This window comes from Oryctolagus cuniculus, chromosome 13, assembly GCF_051225735.1.
Source record: "Oryctolagus cuniculus isolate XC-2025 breed Fujian yellow rabbit chromosome 13, ASM5122573v1, whole genome shotgun sequence".
Classification (NCBI taxonomy): domain Eukaryota; kingdom Metazoa; phylum Chordata; class Mammalia; order Lagomorpha; family Leporidae; genus Oryctolagus; species Oryctolagus cuniculus.
This window is the reverse complement of record NC_142879.1, coordinates 16,770,502-16,788,557: the sequence shown is the minus strand read 5'-3', so window position 1 is coordinate 16,788,557 and position 18,056 is coordinate 16,770,502. Positions and strand designations below refer to the sequence as shown.

General features: G+C 49.5%; 1 protein-coding gene across 8 annotated transcripts in view; it reads left to right on the top strand.

Annotated features, from left to right (window-relative positions):
- DDX59 (DEAD-box helicase 59) overlaps nt 1-18,056 on the top strand; it is a 98,193-nt gene that overhangs the window by 61,745 nt on the left and 18,392 nt on the right. For 4 of the 8 annotated variants that reach the window (XM_008268675.5, XM_070055078.2, XM_089312080.1 and 1 more), the window contains exons 1-2: nt 13,438-13,646; nt 16,257-17,074. In XM_008268675.5, coding sequence (XP_008266897.3) covers nt 16,268-17,074 — 807 coding nt within the window. In that variant the 5' untranslated portion in view covers nt 13,438-13,646; nt 16,257-16,267. Of the gene's footprint in view, nt 1-13,437; nt 13,647-16,256; nt 17,075-18,056 lie in introns of those variants that run through there. The other 4 variants (XM_089312082.1, XM_051821092.3, XM_008268677.5 and 1 more) reach the window with 3 other exon arrangements.

The following is an 18,056-nucleotide window of genomic DNA, read 5'->3' as shown; positions in this document are numbered from 1 at the left end:
TCCACATCTTGCCAACACTGTTCACATATGTGTGTGTGCATGTGTGTGTGTATGTGTGTATAAGCATGTATCTGTATACATCCTAGTAGGTGTGAAGTGGCATCTTGTGTTGGTTTTGGCTTGCATTTCCCTATGACTAATGATGCTGCGCAGCATGGAGCTTTGAACGGGAACTCCATGCACAGGGTCTTTGACACTTCAGGTCTATGGTATGTAGCGCTAGCCATACCTGCTTATCAATTGTAAGCTTGAGCCATTCATTTCACTCACCCAATAAGTAATTAAAACCATCCAGTTACAAATACAAATGTGTGACATGAGATATGCCCTCAGGAACCCTACACTGCTTACGAAAACCCCACAATACAAATCCAAGTAGAGGAAAGAGATGCCTTTTTCTCTTCCCTTTGAGCGTATACAGCCTCAGTGGTGTGTGGGACCATTAAGACCCAACTCAGTAGTGATGTCTGACTCCCTCTGATTAAACCCTGTCCATCCTCTCCTCTGGCTCCAGCTATGGGCTCACGTGGAGGCCCGTATTCCACTGGGGAGCAAGTTTAGTCTTTGGAAGGTCACCTTCTAATGTTACAAAGTTACTGCCCTGTCAAGTGGGATTTGCTTTTTCATTTGTTCCCCCATAGTATGTGTGTATAGATAGATAGGTACAGATAGATACATCCTTATATCATTCATGTTTGTCTGAATCTTTTCCCATTATTTTCCCTTCCTATATATTTACTCATTTATTTTATCAGAACTACTGATACAAAGCATACAATTTTAATCTGTTTTCCATTTAATTATTAATATCCTTTTAAGTTATTAAATATTTAACATAATTTTTAGTTGTTGCTATATATTCTCTAGTACAACCCCAAATTACTGAATATTCAGGTTGCTTTCAAAATAACATTATTTTCAAACAATGCAAAAAATCCATAAATACCCTTATTTGCATCAGCATTTATTCCTCAATTACAAAACTTAGACTGAGACTTCCCAGGCACGTTTGTTTCTAAGCACATGATACACAGTGCATGGTATATGATATGTGCTACATGCACATGACGCATGGTGCGTGGTACCGACTGCCTAGCAGTGGGGAGGAGCGTCAGTCTCCTCACACACCTACTGACTCTGCATGTTACTATTTTAAAGTATTGACCAATTCTAGATTCACGTTTTATCAGTGACTCATAAGAAGAAAGAAATCTCAAATGTAAAAGTTCCTGATATATTGATGTAAAGTTAAGTAACAAACTATTCCTCATGTCTCAAACATCTCAGAGTTTGATGTTATTTTTATGCCTTATATGAAGTGCTGGTTTATTTTTGCTTTGCAGAGTCAATTGTTATTCAAAGAAAACATTTCAAATGAAGCACAGTAAAGAAGCAACCAGTGACATACAGACTTACAGAGGCTGGATGACTGCTCCAGCGGGGCCCATATTGATGTGGTCACCCAGCGGTAGCAGCTATGGATTTCCTGAAAGTCAATTTTGTCAGTGAATCTTGAGTTGCTTGTTCCTTGGTGAAAGGCCTCATGATAAACTATTCACAAAGGATTGCTATTTACAATGGATCTGCCCATTTACTAATTTCTTGTGACCTGTCTCCCCGACACGGACCAGGCTGCCCATGATGTTTGCCTGGGTATATTTTCTCTTGCATGAGGCTTGGAACACAGAAAATACTCAATAAAGGCCAACTATTATTGTTATAACTTTATAATTATTATTATAGTACAATATATAAATTAATATATGTACTCCCACCCTTATTCACATATATTATTATATATATAATGCAATAAATTATAGTACAGCACTTTGCTATTGTCTCCCCTTTACTAAGAACACAGTGTGATTTTTAAGGTGGCTCTCAGCCTTTTGGAGTCAAGAATCTAATCTAATTGAGAATCTAATGAAATCCATAGACAGTTTCAAAAGAGACAAATAAAGAAAGGTCCATATGTATTTCAGGAGTAAAAACTGTGTCCTTAAGCTCATGACAGCCCCTCTCTTTCCCATTCTAGAGAAAGAATGCTCAGACTTGAGCATTACTGGGTTAACAGTGAGATGTACTTGAAGTTCACAGTCAGCTACCATGCTGGAGGACTGGTCTGGGATACCCATTCTAGGCTTTTTCCTTTCATTTTGCTCTGTATCCCTCTTCTTTATTTTTTAAAAAATATTTTATTTATTTGTGAGGTAGAGTTACAGATAGAGAGAGTGGGAGACAGGGCTTCCATCTGCTTGTTCACTTTCCAAATGGCTGCAATGGCTGGAGCTGAGCTGATCCGAAATCAGGAGCCAGGAGCTTTTTCCGGGTCTCCCACATGAGTGCAGGGGCCCAAGCACTTGGGCCATCTTCCACTGCTTTCCCAGGCAGATTAGCAGGGGGCTGAATTGGAAGTAGAGCATCTAGGACTTTCATCAGTGCCCATATGTGTTGCTGGCACTGCAGGCCAGGGCTTTAACCCTCTGTGCCACAGAGCTGGCCCCTCTTCTTTCTTTCTTTCTTTTTTTTTTTTTAAGCTTTATTTTATTTATTTGGAAGGCGGTTACAGAGAGAGAGGGAAAGACACACAGACAGAGGTCTTCCATCCACTGGTTCACTCCCCAGATGGCAGCAACTGCCAGAGCTGGGTCAGGCTGAAGCTTCTTCCAGGCCTCCCATGTGGGTACAGGGGCCTTTCCCAGGCACATTAGCAGGGAGCTAGATTGCAAGTGGAGCAGCTGGGACTCAAACCGATGCCCATATGGTTGTCTGCTACCCCACAATGCCAAGCCCCTCTCTTGTCTTCTTTCTTGGAAATGCCCTCCTCTCAGAAAGCCAAGGAAACTGAGGCCCAGGCTGCCTCGGATTAAGGCATAAACAGCTTTCATCCCACCTGATTCACTGCTCTCCTTTTATTCTCTCTCCTTCCCCTCAATGATTTCAGCATTCATGTGGGTGTATACTCTACCTGACATCTTGGTCTCTCACTTCCTCAGGCTCCCTACACCCAACAACCTAATCCTCCAACCCACCTTTGCCATCCATGGTCATATCAGGGCTGTGTGATGGGAGTCACTGCCCACCGCTGAAATTCTGACCTCCAGAGTCCCATTCTGAGGACACCCCCCTCCATCTGGATCCCCTTCTCTGGGACTCCAAGCAGTTCTTGGACTTCATCAAGAATTCCCCCATCCATAGACTCTCATTTTCTCAACTATAACCCGCTATCCATGTCCTCAGACCCTTCCCTTTTCCCAGATTAAAGTTCTGTTTAAAGTCACAAGCACCTGTGAGAAGTAAACATTTGGTTCATTTTCAAATAAGATGTTTAGCTGTGAGTAGACAACTGGCTGGCATAGCAGCTTGCAGACATGTGGCTGGCCAGTGTAACAGCTAGATTACAGGTACCTGACAGTTCCCTGCCAAACAGGACGTTAAAGGCCAGAACAGCTAAAGCGAACACCAGGAAGATTATAAGCCCATACTACTCAGCCAGTGAGGAACCGGGGGAGGGACCTGTGTGTTAGGAAATACATAGCTTGTAAACTACCCTGGGTGTGCTGGCCCCCCAGGCACCGGTCTTGCAAGATGGTTAATAAAGTCTCACTTTCACTACCTTCCTGAGTCTGAGTCGGTCCTTTGAGTGGTAGGTAAGGCTGTTTCTCACAGCACTCTCATAACACCCTGAAAACCCTGGCCCTGAGGTTCCCCTGTTGTACTCATTAGGAAAGCCACAACTCTGCCTACACCCAACCATCTGCCCACTTGGCTTGCACTAGAGCAGCTGACTGTTGGTCATCAGATCCTCTCCGTGTCCATTAGTCTTTAAATTCATGGCTCCATATCTCATTTGGGTGCTGAGCATGATTCAACAATTCTGTTTCTGGAAATGTTCTCTTTCCTACCTTCAAAAGACTATTTCACACCTTCTGAACTATACCACCTCTCTCCATCTCAACTGTGCCCACCCTCACCTATATTTTTTTTTACCATAAGATGAAAAATAAAAGCAGATAAGGACCACCTTTCGATGTTCCCAATGTGAGTGACCTTCTAGTCCTATGGACCAAATGCCTTTGTTCAAGGCAAGCACTATGCCATAAAAGTTCCTATCTTGGGCCAGCACCGCGGCTCACTAGGCTAATCCTCCACCTGCGGCACTGGCACCCTGGGTTCTAGTCCCTGTTGGGGCACCGGATTCTGTCCCGGTTGCCCCTCTTCCAGTCCAGCTCTCTGCTGTGGCCCAGGAAGGCAGTGGAAGATGGCCCAAGTGTTTGGGCCCTGCACCCGCATGGGAGACCAGGAGGAAGCACCTGGCTCTTGGCTTCGGATTGGCACAGTGCCAGCCGTAGCAGCCATTTGGGGGGGTGAACCAATGGAAGAAAAACTTTTCTCTCTCTCTCTCTCTCACTGTCTAACTGCCTGTCAAAAAAAAAAAAAAAAAAAAGTTCCTATCTTAGAAGACAAAAAAAAAATAAATAAATAAAAAAACCCACACCACTTTGACTGTATAGGACTTTCCAGCCAGACTAGTTTCTGTGCTGTCCATCATCACAAAGCTCCTTGAGTTGGCCATGATTTCTGACTTGCTCTTCTACCTCACATTGTCTCCTGGGTTGATTTTTCCCTGAGATTCCTCTTGCTGAAGTCACTAATGGCTTCCATGTTGTCAGACATAATGGTTATGTCTCTGTTTTTATTCTACTTGAGTATCTGAATAGTAATAGACCTACTGTCTCCTTCTTTAAGTACTTTCTTATTTGGCTTGCAGAGCAAAACAATTTCCAGGTTTTCCTTCTTCAGTGAAATTTGTTCTTAGGTCCCTTGCCAGTTCTTCTCCTGCTCAACCCTTAGTGCTGGCAGGCCAAGGCATTGGTCCCAGGGCTCTCCTTTTCTGTGCACACACACTCACACCCTAGTCCTGCAGCATCAAACACCATTTACGAACTTGAAAGAGTGGTTGGGAAACTAACGGGCAGAGCTAAGTGTAGGAGGATGATGAGTATGATTTAATTTTTAAGTAAGAACTTCATATTCAGAAAAATTAACATTTAAATAATCATGTGAAAGGGAAATAAATTTCTGTCTTGTCTAGGCCACAGTTTATGTTGGTTCCTTCTTACACACAGCCAAGCTTAATCCTGACAAGGAGGTTCAGGTTGAGTTACAGGGCAGGAAGGGGGTAGCTTCTAGTGTTAGGGTTCTGGGAAGGCAGGAGGGATAGGATCCCAAGCCCCAGTGGAGGAACCAATCTTTGGGAGGAGAAAAGAAACATCCTCTATTGGTGCAGTGGAGAGGAGAGAATCAGTGATGATACAGAAGATGTGTGAGTTTGGTGAGAAGCCAAGACTGTCTTACGTGAGGGCTTCATGTTGTCTATGAAATAGGAGGCAAGGTTCTCTATCCAAGAGCAGAAGTGGGCAGGGGAACCTGGGGGAAGGGACTGGAGGCCTAGAGGAAGTGATGATTTGGAACAATTTTTGCTACTAGTGAAGTGCAAATTGCCCAGAGAAAAGCCAGCTGGTAATAACAGGTGTATGGGGTGGAGTACAGCAGGTGTGAGTTGTGCCTTTCTTGGTTCAAATCCTAGCTGTGAGAGCAGGAATTAACCTTGGTGGTTAAGACGCCTGTGCCCCACATAGGAGGACCTGGGTTCCGGTCCCAGCTCTGGCTCCTGATTCCAGTTTTTTGCCAATGCAGACCTTGGGAGGAAGTGCTGATGGTCAAGAAACTGTATCCTGCCACCCAGATGGGAGACCTGGACGGAGTTCCTGAAAACCATCTTGAGCCCCCTGGGCTGTTGTGAGCATTTGTGGAGCAAAGCAGTGAATAGGGATGTCTCCACTTCTCTCTGTGTGTGTTTCTCTGCCTCTCAAATTTTTTTTAAAGATTTATTTATTTACTTGAAAGGCAAGGTTACAGAGAGAGAGAGAGAGAGAAAGAGAGAGAGAGAAAGTCTTCCATCTACTGGTTCACTCCCCAAATGGCTGCAACGGCCAGAGCTGGGCTGATCCAAAGCAGGAGCTGCTTCTGGGTCTCCCACGTGGGTGCAGGGCCCAAGGACTCAGACCATCTTCTATTGCTTTTCCAGGCCATAGCAGAGAGCTGGATCAGAAGTGGAGCAGGGGCCGGCACTGTTGACCTGCAGTGCCGGCATCACATATGGGTGCTGGTGCTACTCCTCTTCCAATCCAGCTCTCTGCTATGGCCTGGGAAAGCAGTAGAAGATGGCCCAAGTGCTTGGGCCTGCCTCTGCACCCACGTGGGAGACCTGGAAGAAGCTGCTGGCTCCTGGCTTTGGATCTGCGCAGCTCCGGCTATTGCGGCCATTTGGGAGTGAACCAGTGGATAGAAGTCCTTTCCCTTTCTCTGTGTCTCTTCCACTGTAACTACCTCTCAAATAAATAAATAAAATCTTTAAAAAAAGTGGAGCAGTCAGGACCTGAACCAGCACCCATATGGGATGCCAGCACTGCAGGCGGCAGCTTTACTTGCTACACCACGGCACTGCCCCTCTCTCAAATAAATTTAATAAATTTAAAAACCAAAGACATTTTAACTGCTTTAGGTGACCACATGATTAATAATTTTAGTATTATTCTGAAATTATTCTACATATAATGAATAAATAATTACATTATATTCTTAGAAACCAAGATTTTCAATTTAAGAGAAAAGTAATACAAAAATAAAATCAAAGAAATTAAATGAAAACTTTATCATTCATTCTAAATGTGAGATGAATAAACACATAATGGTCTTTCTCCTAAAAAAGAAAAGAAAAAATGACTATCTTAGCTTTGACCACTATAAAAGCTTAGAAATGATAATCAACTTAGAAACAGTATCTTCATATGCCTAGGCTACGGCCTGTAAATACCACTTTCTGTTAGAGGGGGTTAGAAATCCAGGCTCCTGGGAGAAGTGGCTGATTCTCAGTCTGGGGTAGAAATACGTAAAATGCGCCTAGAACAGGCTCCATCATACCAGAAAACAAGGAAACCATGAAAGATAAATAGGACTGGGTGTCTCAGAGGTCCAGAGACTAGAAGCCAGTCTAAGGAGGTTCCTGTTACCAGAGATGTAAAGATTTCAGCTTCACAAAGAATAGCAAGTGTAGTGCATCAAATGTATTAAAAACCCTTGGTTCACAGGGATTAAAAAAAGTTATCAACTCTACTTTCTACATCTCTCTTGATTCTGTCCGCCTTATGGTCTCCCCATTACCACCAGACTCTAGCCCAAATTACTGCCTCAGCTTTCTACCACGTCTCCTTTCCTCAGTTTTATCCCTACAACCTTTTCTCTGAGGAATGAACCTTTGTTTTTATATGACACTGAGGTTTTAGAATAATTTGTTCTGCAACATAACTTGACCTAAGTAAACTAATACCTAGCCTCTAAGCTATTTATCTGAAAGGTTGAGATGGAGACAGTGAAAGAGAGGGATATAAATAGAAAAATCTCCTATCCAATGGTTCACTTCCCAAATGCCTGGAGGAATGGAGTCTTGGTCAAAGCTGGGCCAGGTTGAAGCCAGGAGCAAAGCTGCTGGAACTCAATCCGGGTATCTCATGTGGGTGACAGAATCACCTCTGCCTCCCAGGGTGCACATGAGCAGGAAATGGGAACCGGAAGTGGAGCTGGCACTCGACTCAGGCACTTCCAGAATGGGATGCAGGTGTCCCAGCTGGCGTCTTAACTGCTGTGCCACGTTCTTTCATCTCCTTGGATGTGCCACACATACTCTCTTTGGGCCTTTCCCTCCTCTTCTCTTTCCCGGCTGAGTGTCCCAAGCCCTCCTCAGCCTTCAGATCTCTGTAGGTTTCACTCCTCTGGAAATCTCCCTGATTCCCCACGTCTGGCTTGTGTGCCCATCCTGTGCATTCCATGACACCTGCACTTCCCCCATACAAGCACTTACTACGGAATGAGTTGTTGGTCTCTCCTCCTCCGCTGCAAGCTTGGTCAGGGCAGATTGACTTTACTCCCCTTTTCATTACTTTATTCTCAGGCCTGTCACATGGTAGACACCATAAATGGGTCAAATAATAACGCAGTTTTTGAAATAAGAAGATTTGGTCATATTACGTGTCAGAAAAAGGTGCTGAAGGCAGGGGAAAAAAAGCAGGGACTGTTTGGTCTGATCCAATCTGTGCTTTCCTGCCTCCACACTGATGTAAATTTTTACAGGCTCTCCGAGCCTCACATATGAAGACCGAGTAGCTGTAAACTGCTAGGTGTGAGACCGGAGTTTCCCGAGATGAAAGAACGCGGGGCATTATTCTCCCTGTACGTGTCTCAACAGCACCTGAGAATAGCATACAGGTCAGCTCACACGATTGCAGCATTTCCTGCTCCAGGCAGACTTACTTACAGCTCTCAGAATGGCCGTGTAGGATGATGCGTTCCACAACCCTTGTCTGAGTCACCTGGATATTCCTCTATCCCTCCCTGCCATGAAGCAGCATGCACAGTGAGCATTTACCGGAAACACCATGTGTGATGTCCATGTGACCTACCATGTACAGGTAATGTTTTCTGTGCCCCCGCACTTGAAAGATCATCATAAAATCACACTGGTGGACACCTTTTGTGAAGGAAAAAGAAACAGGAGTTTAGGTTCATTAGACTGGCTCTGGTGGGACCTCGCAGGAAACGTGAACCTGGGCTTGTTATTCAAGAGCATCGAGTGGGGAGGAGCCTCACGAGACCTGCGTGGTTCTGAGGTTTGACTTCTTAGTCCTGAAAGGTGAAGGGTTGATATTTATGTGTAGTAGGCTGCATCTACCCTCCTAACTCACATGCAGAAATGAGTTGCAACTCACTGGGCTTGGCATCAAAAATGAATCATCCCACACTTCAGGTTAACTAATTTTCCTAAAGAAACAACAGAAATACAAACATGCACACCAAATGTTTAAAGCGTCTGTGAAAACTGAGGGGAGCTGAGCAGGCTACCGTATCCGCTTGAGTTCCTTCTGAGGTGTGCAGAACACTGGAATGCTGGGAACACTAAAAACTTGTCCCTTGATTCAAAGTCAAAGGGACATGGTTTTAGACCTAACATAGAGCTTGCAGACTCTGTACCATCTGGGTTTAAATTCCTACTGTGCCACTACCTACCTGTATGGCCTCCGACAAGTTGCTTATTTACCTAACATGTTTCTTCATTAGTACAATGAAGATAAAATGCCTACTTTATAAGATCAGAGTGAGAATTAAACATGACAATATTTATAAAATGCTTTGCATAATACCTAGCCAGAGAGAGCCTAATTAAATCGCAATTATGGGGGCCAGCATTGTGGTATTGCAGGTAAAGCAGCCACCTGTGATGCTGGCATCCCATATGGGCACTGGTTCAAGATCTAGCCCGCAGCTAATGTACCTGAGAAAGCAGAAAATGGCCCAAAGTAGTTGGGCACCCACACCCCATGGGAGCCCCAGATGAGGCTCCTGCCTTCAGCTTGGCCCAGCCCTGCCTGGCCATTGTGGCCACTTGGGAAGTAAACCAGCATATGGAAGCTCTCTCTGTGTGTATCTTCCTCTCTCTCTCCCTCTCTCTGTAATTCTGCCTTTTAAATAAATAAATCTTAAAAATATGAATTACCATGCTTGATTTATTTATATATCTGTACCTATTGGTGAATAAACATTCCTAGGTGGCTTTGAACATTTTTCTTAAAGACTTATTTATTTATTTGAAAGGCAGAGTTACAGAGAGGCAGAGAGAGAGAGAGAGAGAGAGAGAGAGAGAGAGAGAGAGGTCTTCCATCTGCTGGTTCACTCCCCAGATGGCTGCAGCAGCCAGCTGCATTGATCTGAAGCCAAGAGCCAGGGTCTCCTACACAAGTGCAGGGGCCCAAGGACTCAGGCCATCTTCTGCTGCTTTCCCAGGCCACAGCAGAGAGCTGGATCAGAAGTGGAGCAGCCAGGACTCAAACTGGTGCCCATATGGGATGCCAGCACTGCAGGCAGTGGCTTTACCTGCTATGCCACAGTGCCAGCCTCTCAAACATTTTAAAGAATTGATTAGTCTAGTTCATACAGAAAATCTCAAGAAACTTTGAAGAATCATCGTTATATTAATTCTCTAGCCATAGTACAATAAATGTATAAGTAAAATATATGTATATAATTATACAGTTTTTAGGTTAAAAATACTTTAGTTCATTTTTTTAAGAAATATTTATTTATTTATTTGAAAGTTGGAGTTACACAAAGAGAGAAGAAGCAGAGAGAGAGGTCTTCCATCCGCTGGGTCACTCCCCAGATGGCCACAATGGCCGGAGCTGTGCCAATCTGAAGCCAGGAGCCAGGAGTTTCCTCAAGGTCTCCCATGTGGGTGCAGGGGCCCAAGGACTTGGGCCATCTTCCACCACTTTCCCAGGCCATGGCAGAGAGCTAAATCGGAAGTGGAGCAGCTGGGACTTGAACCAGCACCCACATGGGAAGCTGGCACACAGGCGGCCTCTTTATCCACTATGCCACAGCGCCAGCCTCTACTTTAGCTCACTTTTAGAATAAATTATTTGAGAGGGACAGAGACAGGGAGAGGAAGCTCACATCTATTGATTTACTCCCCCAGATGCCCAGAATGCCAGCGTTGGGCCAGGCTGAAGCCAGGCGCAAGGAACTCAATCCAGGCCTCCTACATGGGCGGCAGGGACACAGTCACTTGAGCTATTATTGCTGCCTCCTAGGGTCTGCATTAGCAAGAAGATAAAGTCAGGATCCAGAGCTGGGTATCGAACTTAAATACTCTGATACAGGCTGCAGGTATCTTAACTGGGCAGGCCAAATGCCTGCCCCTACCTCATTGTTTAAAGAAGGGTAACAAGGCCGGCGCCGCGGCTCACTAGGCTAATCCTCTGCCTTGCGGTGCCGGCACACCGGGTTCTAGTCCCGGTCGGGGTGCCGGATTCTGTCCCGGTTGCCCCTCTTCCAGGCCAGCTCTCTGCTATGGCCAGGGAGTACAGTGGAGGATGGCCCAAGTGCTTGGATCCTGCACCCCATGGGAGACCAGAAGTACCTGGCTCCTGCCATCGGATCAGCACGGTGCGCTGGCCGCAGCGCGCTGGCCGCGGCGGCCATTAGAGGGTGAACCAACGGCAAAAGAAGACCTTTCTCTCTGTCTCTCTCTCTCTCACTGTCCACTCTGTCAAAAAAAAAAAAAATCTAGGAAAGCAGTAGGAGATGGCCCAAGTCCTTGGGTCCCTGCACCCATGTGGGAGACCGTTAGAAACTCCTGGCTCCTGGCTTCAGATCGGCACCGCTCCGGCCATTGCGGCCATCTGGGGAGTGAACCAGTGGATGGAGGACCTCTCTCTCTCTCTCTCTCTCTCTCTGCCTCTCCTTCTCTCTGTGTAACTCTGACTTTCAAATAAATAAACAAATAATCTCCTCCAGGCCTAGATAATTTTTTAAGAAGTTCTGCCAAACCTTCAGCAAACGGATCATTTCGATGTTACAAACTGTTCCAGAGAACAGAGTGAGAAAGGAGAAATATTTGCAAACTCATTCTTTGATGCTTGGAGAGGATGAGAAAGGAAAATTATGAAACTGCAGGTCAATATCACAAACATAACTCTTAAGATCCTAACCAAAATGTCCAAATAAAACATCAGAGATTATAAAAACAAACAAAAAACCACCATGGCCCAATTAGGTTTATCTCAGGAAAGCAAAGGTGCTTAACATTCGAAAAACCTATAAAAATAATTCTTCAAGTTGATAGATGAGGATGGATGAAAATTTTGCTGATCTTAACAAATCAGAGAAAAGAATCTGATAAAATCCAGTACTCATTCATGATAAAAACTTTTAGCAAATTCAGAATGAAAGAGAACTTCCTGAACTTGAGAAAGAATAATATGGAAACCCGGCACATGCGTCGCTCCCAATGAGGAAACTTGCAAGTCCCCAATCGGGACCAGCCAGGAACCCAGGAACGGCCGCCGCCACATGCACTCAGCCCCACAGTGGAGAGGCTAGCGCAGGCAGCAGTTCACACAGAACACTACAACCACCGGTGCCTTGTTAGAACTATGGAGTGCATTTGGCAAGGGACTGTAAGAGTAAGATGTGAAACTCAATTATATTTTCATAGGCAATTAATTTTTTATTTTTTATTTTTGACAGGCAGAGTGGACAGTGAGAGAGAGAGAGACAGAGAGAAAGATCTTCCTTTGCCGTTGGTTCACCCTCCAATGGCCGCCGCGGCCGGCACACCACGCTGATCCGATGGCAGGAGTCAGGTGCTTCTCCTGGTCTCCCATGGGGTGCAGGACCCAAGCACTTGGGCCATCCTCCACTGCACTCCCGGGCCACAGCAGAGAGCTGGCCTGGAAGAGGGGCAACCGGGACAGAATCCGGTGCCCCAACCGGGACTAGAACCCCCTGTGCCGGTACCGCTAGGCGGAGGATTAGCCTAGTGAGCCGCGGCGCCGGCGTAAGCAAATAATTTTTTAAAATACCTAAAAGGACGTCACTTATAATAATAATAATAATATAAACCGCCGTGAACCTAGAATAAATCTAAAGATGGGCCAGGGTCTGGTGATAATGAGAAACACGGCATTGGAATCGTTACTAAAACCCACGCAATGAACGATACACAAGGCCGCTTCTCCGACTCATCCGTACAGGCGCTGCCCGTCACAACCACATCCAGCCTTCTATTTTTGAAACCGGCTGGCAGTGAGCGGGAGAGCGAGGGTCGGGGACACTCGCAGGGGCTGAAGCAGGGAGCCGCTCGTCAGGCGGCCGGGGCCCAGGGGGAGCTCGGCCGGGGACCTGGCCGGCCAGCGCGGGCCAAGCCTGTGTGGACATGAGCCGCTACACACGAAGGGCTAACGAAGCACCTGCCCAGCACCTCAGGCAGAGGCGCGTCCGCCCCCGCGTCCCGCGCACGCGCGCTCCGGGCTGCGCGGCAGGCGGCCCCGCCCCCGCGCGGGAGACCCGGATGCAGCGCCGGCTCCCGGCCGCGGGGAGAGCGGCGGGCGGGAGACCGGCCTTCTAATAACACCCACGATACTCGGCACTACTCCCTGAGTCCCTGGCCTCAACTCCGCCCTGCTTTCCGCCGACCCTGTCCCATCTCGGCCGGCCCGGGGTGCGAATACCCAGGCAGGGTTTGTCATTCCCGCCGGCTAGAAGCGGAACCGGGTCTCCAGGCCCCAGGCGACCCCCACCCTAAGTGTGCCGACCCCCGCGCCGCGCCACCCTCCCGCGTCTGTTCCGGGCAGTGCCGGCCTCCTAGGTTACGGTTACGTCAGTTCTACCTGCCCCTCCACACAGAACCCGCCCAGCGCCAACAGGGCTGGGCTCCGAGCTTTCCCTCCACCCCGGAGCCCGGAAGGGGGCGTGGACAGGGCGGAGCCTCGCGGCCCCGCCCCCGCCCTCCCGCCGGGGCCCCGCCCAGGCTCCGCCCCTCCCGCCGGAGGCCCCACCTCCCTCCACCCGGCTGCTGGCGCGCCCGGCGCCCTGCCAAAACCCGGACAAGTGGATTCTGCGCTCCGCACGTTCCCGCTCGGCCCAGTCGGCACCAGCAGGTCCGGGCTCGTAGACAGGAAGCCAGGCCCGGCGCCTGGAAGGCGGAGCCAGCCCCGGGCGGGAGCGGACGCAGCCCCAGGCCTGCGCGGGTGAGCGTGCCGCGGGCCCCCTTGCCGTCCCGCTTCCCCCCACCGCCCCGCAGGCCGCGGGCGCGAAGCCCCGGTGCGGCCCCCGGCGTCACCGCGCAGCCCCCGTCCCGGGCCTCGGCTCCGATCCCAGCCCCGCCCGCTTGCCCGTCTCCGGGCCGCGCCGTGACGTGCGCGCGCCTCGGGGTGCGGGGTCGCGGGGCGGGCGGGGGCCGGGGCCGGGGGCGCAGGCCCTGCCCGGGCCGGCTCCGTGCCGCCGTTTGGACGCGTAGGTTACTGTGCGCGTCGCGCCGTCCTCATCCTCCAGAGACTTGGGTCACTTCTAGGCCCTCGGGCGCGTTTTTGTATGAATTTTCGTGGAAAATGGAGTCTGGCGACTTGAGGTTTTGGGGTTTTTGGAGAAAAAACTGTATCCCTGATAGTTGCAAAGTTAGTTCACGTTCTTCCCAGCCGCCAGTTGTGCACACACGTTTTTGGGGTAAACGGCATAGCCGTGATGGAGACTTGGTGGGGCCAGCGCACCTGGGCTTCCACATTTGAGGACTGTGTGGCTTGGAGAGCGCTCTTCATCCCCGGGTGGCCCGGTGTCTGCCGGTGTAGAACGTGCCAGAGAAGCACGTTGTAGGAACCCTGCCCCGGGGCACCCTTGGGTGCCCCGGGCGCCGTGCAGCCAGCCAGCCTCTGACCTGCAAGTGGAGGAGGCGCGTCCACAGAACCAGGAGCCGGGCTGGGGTGCCTTACCCCCCAGGACTAGGATGAGGGGCTCCTAAAGTTGGGGTAGAGACCCAGGTGGGCAGCACCTGTGCAGGTCGCCCCTGCCCCTGCCCCTCCTGTGGTTGGTCAGGAAGTCGCTGGTTTGGGAATTTTGATGTTGGCAAAGTGGGCTGCAGTGAGTCAGGTAGTTAATTCTCTTTTTAAAAGATTTATGTATTCTTTTGAAAGGCAGAAGCAAAGGGGGAGGGGGAAGAGGTCTTCCATCTGCTGGTTCACTCCCAAATGGCCCCAAAGGCCGGAGATGGGCCAATTGGAAGCCAGGAGCCAGAGGTTCTTTTGGGTCTCATACACGGGTACAGGGGCCTAAAAGACTTGGGCCATCTTCTGCTTTCCCAGGCCATAGCAGGGAGCTGGATCGGAAGAGGAGCAGCCGGCACCAGAACTGGCACCCATATGGGATGCTGGCACTGCAGATGGTGACTTTACCAGCTATGCCGCAGCGCTGGCCCAGCTACTTCTCTTTTTAATGTTTGCTATTTCATCTACTTGAAAGCAGAGAGAGAGAGACCCTCCATCTGCTGGTTCACGTCCCAAATGCCGGAAAGCAGCCAAGGCTGGGCCAGGCCAAAGCCAGGAGCCTGGAACTCCAGCCGGGTCTCCCCTGTGGCAGGGGGTCAGAGTACTTGTGCTCTGTGTTTGCTGCCTCCCGGGAATCAGCAAGAAGCTGGCTTGGAAGTTGAGTAGTTGTGACTCAGTCGGCACTCTCTGAAGTGGGTTGCGGGCATCCCAAACACAGCTTAACCTGCTGGACCACAGCCCTTAGCCCTGATGGCTATTCCAAAAACCCTCAAGACTAGAGCCAACATCAAGATGTTATCTGCAGGGGAGAGACATGCTGTCGGGGACCCTGGGGAGCCAGGTGCACCACCCCCTCTTTTAGCGAGGTAATTTTAGTAAGAAGTGGGTTCCAAAAGAACTTTAAGCCAAGGGAGGGAGACCGAGACTGTGGGAGACTACAACCTGATAGTATCTATTCCACATCAAAGAGGCTGTGTAAGGGCTGGGTTTCTCACACACACACAAGCGTTTATTGGTATACCGTTGTATGTATAATAATGCTATGCAACAAACAAAATCCAGCATAGAAGGGAAAGTAAGCTGTGCATTTATGTGGTAATCCTAACCTACTTCACAGATCCATGAAAGGTACTCAGTGCTGGTTGCTTATAGAAAACGAGCAGGCTCGCTAGGCTCATCCTCCACCTGCGGCGCCGGCACCCCAGGTGCTTGTCCCGGTTGGGGCACTGGGTTCTGTCCCGTAGCTCCTCTTCTAGTCCAGTTCTCTGCTGTGGCCCAGGAAGGCAGTGGAGGATGGCCCAAGTGCTTGGGCCCTGCACCCGCATGGGAGACCAGGAGGAAGCACCTGGCTCCTGGCTTTGGATCAGTGCAGTGCGCCGGCCGTGGTGGCCATTTGGGGGTGAACCAGCGGAAGGAAGAACTTTCTCTCTGTCTCTTTCTCTCTCTCACTGTCTAACTCAGCCTGTAAAAAAAAAAAAAAAAAAAAAAGAAATGAGCAGTTTTGTTGGTGATCAACATTCAGACTGGGAAGTATTCTTGTGAGAATATAGTAGAAGGACGTACTGCAGAACTTCTACAGTGTCTGCTGCTTCAAAGTGCAGGTCCTCCGTAAGCAGAGAGCCACAGGCACGAGGCCGTGTGGAGCAGTGTGCAGCGTCTCCCCGCTCCTGGGTGCCAGCCACGGGAAGTTGGTGGGTGGAGGCCGAGAGGGGAGGTGGTGGCCTCACCGTGAGGCCAGGCTCTGGGCGCTGGGCTGCCCCGGGGAACCGTGTGGGAACTTGCTGAGGGTAGCGCAGTCTCATCCTGCCATCTCCTCGACAGAGCACTGAAGGATGTTTGTTCCCAGATCTCTGAAAATCAAGAGGACTGTCAGTGATGACTGCAGAGGTTGTGCGGCTAAGAAGACGAAGCCAGAGACTGAAGCCCCTCCGCTGGGAGAAGGCGGAGATGGCCCACTGGAGGCCTCCGGGACTACGGAAGGCCCAGCACCAGCCCAGCCCAGCTGCGAGCCGTGCCCCTTGCCCAGGCCGCCTGGCCGGCTGGCCGAGGTGGATGCCGTAGGCCCGGAGCAGGGGGCGAGGGACGGCCATCCTGCTGAGGAGCCTGTGAAGTCGTTTTCCAAATCCCAGCGCTGGGCAGAGCCTGGGGAGCCTGTGTGTGTGGTCTGCGGCCGGTACGGAGAGTATATCTGTGATGAGACGGATGAAGACGTGTGCAGCTTGGAGTGTAAAGCCAAGCACCTGCTACACGTGAGGGACAAGGGAGGGACCCCCGCGCCCAGCAGTGCCCAGGAGGCCGACCCCGAGGCCGACCCCACGCCGCCCGCCCCTTACGTCTACAAAGAGCACCCGTTTATCCTGAGCCTGCACGAGGACCAGGTGGAGCACCTGAGACTGCAGCTGGGGATCTCCGTTGAAGGGCAGGGAGTCCCCAGGCCCATCATTGACTTTGAGCACTGTGGGTTCCCCGAGGCCCTGAATCACAACTTGAAGACGGCGGGCTATGAAGTGCCGACCCCCGTCCAGATGCAGATGCTGCCCGTGGGCCTGCTGGGCAGAGACATCCTGGCCAGCGCGGACACCGGCTCGGGGAAAACCGCTGCTTTTCTGCTCCCGGTGATCGTCCGAGCTTTGTGTGAGGTGAGTGAACTCCCTGATGGAGTTAAAATTGCGGCGGAAACGAAATATTTGGAACTTTGATCACTAAAGTGCCCTGTGGCTTTTCTTCTGCTAGAAGTTGGTATGAGAAGCATTGGGGAATTTTTGTGTTATTAGATGGAGCCTTCATTGAAGGTCTACAAAATTGCTTTCCTTTCAAAACATTTTCATTGGAACAGATTTTATACTAAAAGAATAAGCTTTTGGTTTGAGGGGAAAATTCTGCTGACCAGGTGAGCTGCAGTTTTTAAGTTAAACCTCCTTGGATTTGGCATTTTGAGGAAAGACACGGGTTTATACCAAGGTTACAATGCCATTGTAGTTCCAGATCTACTCTTAAATACGCGGTTCAGGGCTCATCGTAAATAATACCACGTGACGCCACTTGTTAGTTTATGGCGCTAAAGCACGTTCACACATAATTAGTCTAACAAACATGTTGAGTAATTACTCTGCCAAGTCCCGGTGAGCTTGTGAGGTGTGAGATCTGGCAAGGGGAAACTGGACAGTGTGGGCGAGGAGAAGAAAAGGAAGGGAGAGAAATTTGGGAAACGAAAGACCGGTAGAAAATGGCATGAGGAAGAAGTGGAAGAGGGAGAGGGAGCAGCAGGTGTTCAGATGCGGGTCAGGGGAGGGAGGTTGGAGAACAGGTACCCGGTGGCAGCCGGAAGGAGAGGCTGCTGGCATCACGCGGCATGGCGGGTGGCTGTGGTGCACACCGCCTCTGTCCTCTGAGCGCACAGGAGGAGGAGCGCCAAGGCTCCACTCGTAAGGTCGTGACCCAGAGAGAGAATCGGCAGTGACCCTGATTGGTCAGCGCATGTTGTATGCGTTTACAGAAATGTCACGCTATGCTTCCTCATATGGGTAAATAAGTGTTAATCAAAAATTTATTTAAGTTACAAAAAATATGGCAAATAAAAAAAACCTTTGAAAATTAGGTGAAATGAAATGGGTGGGTATT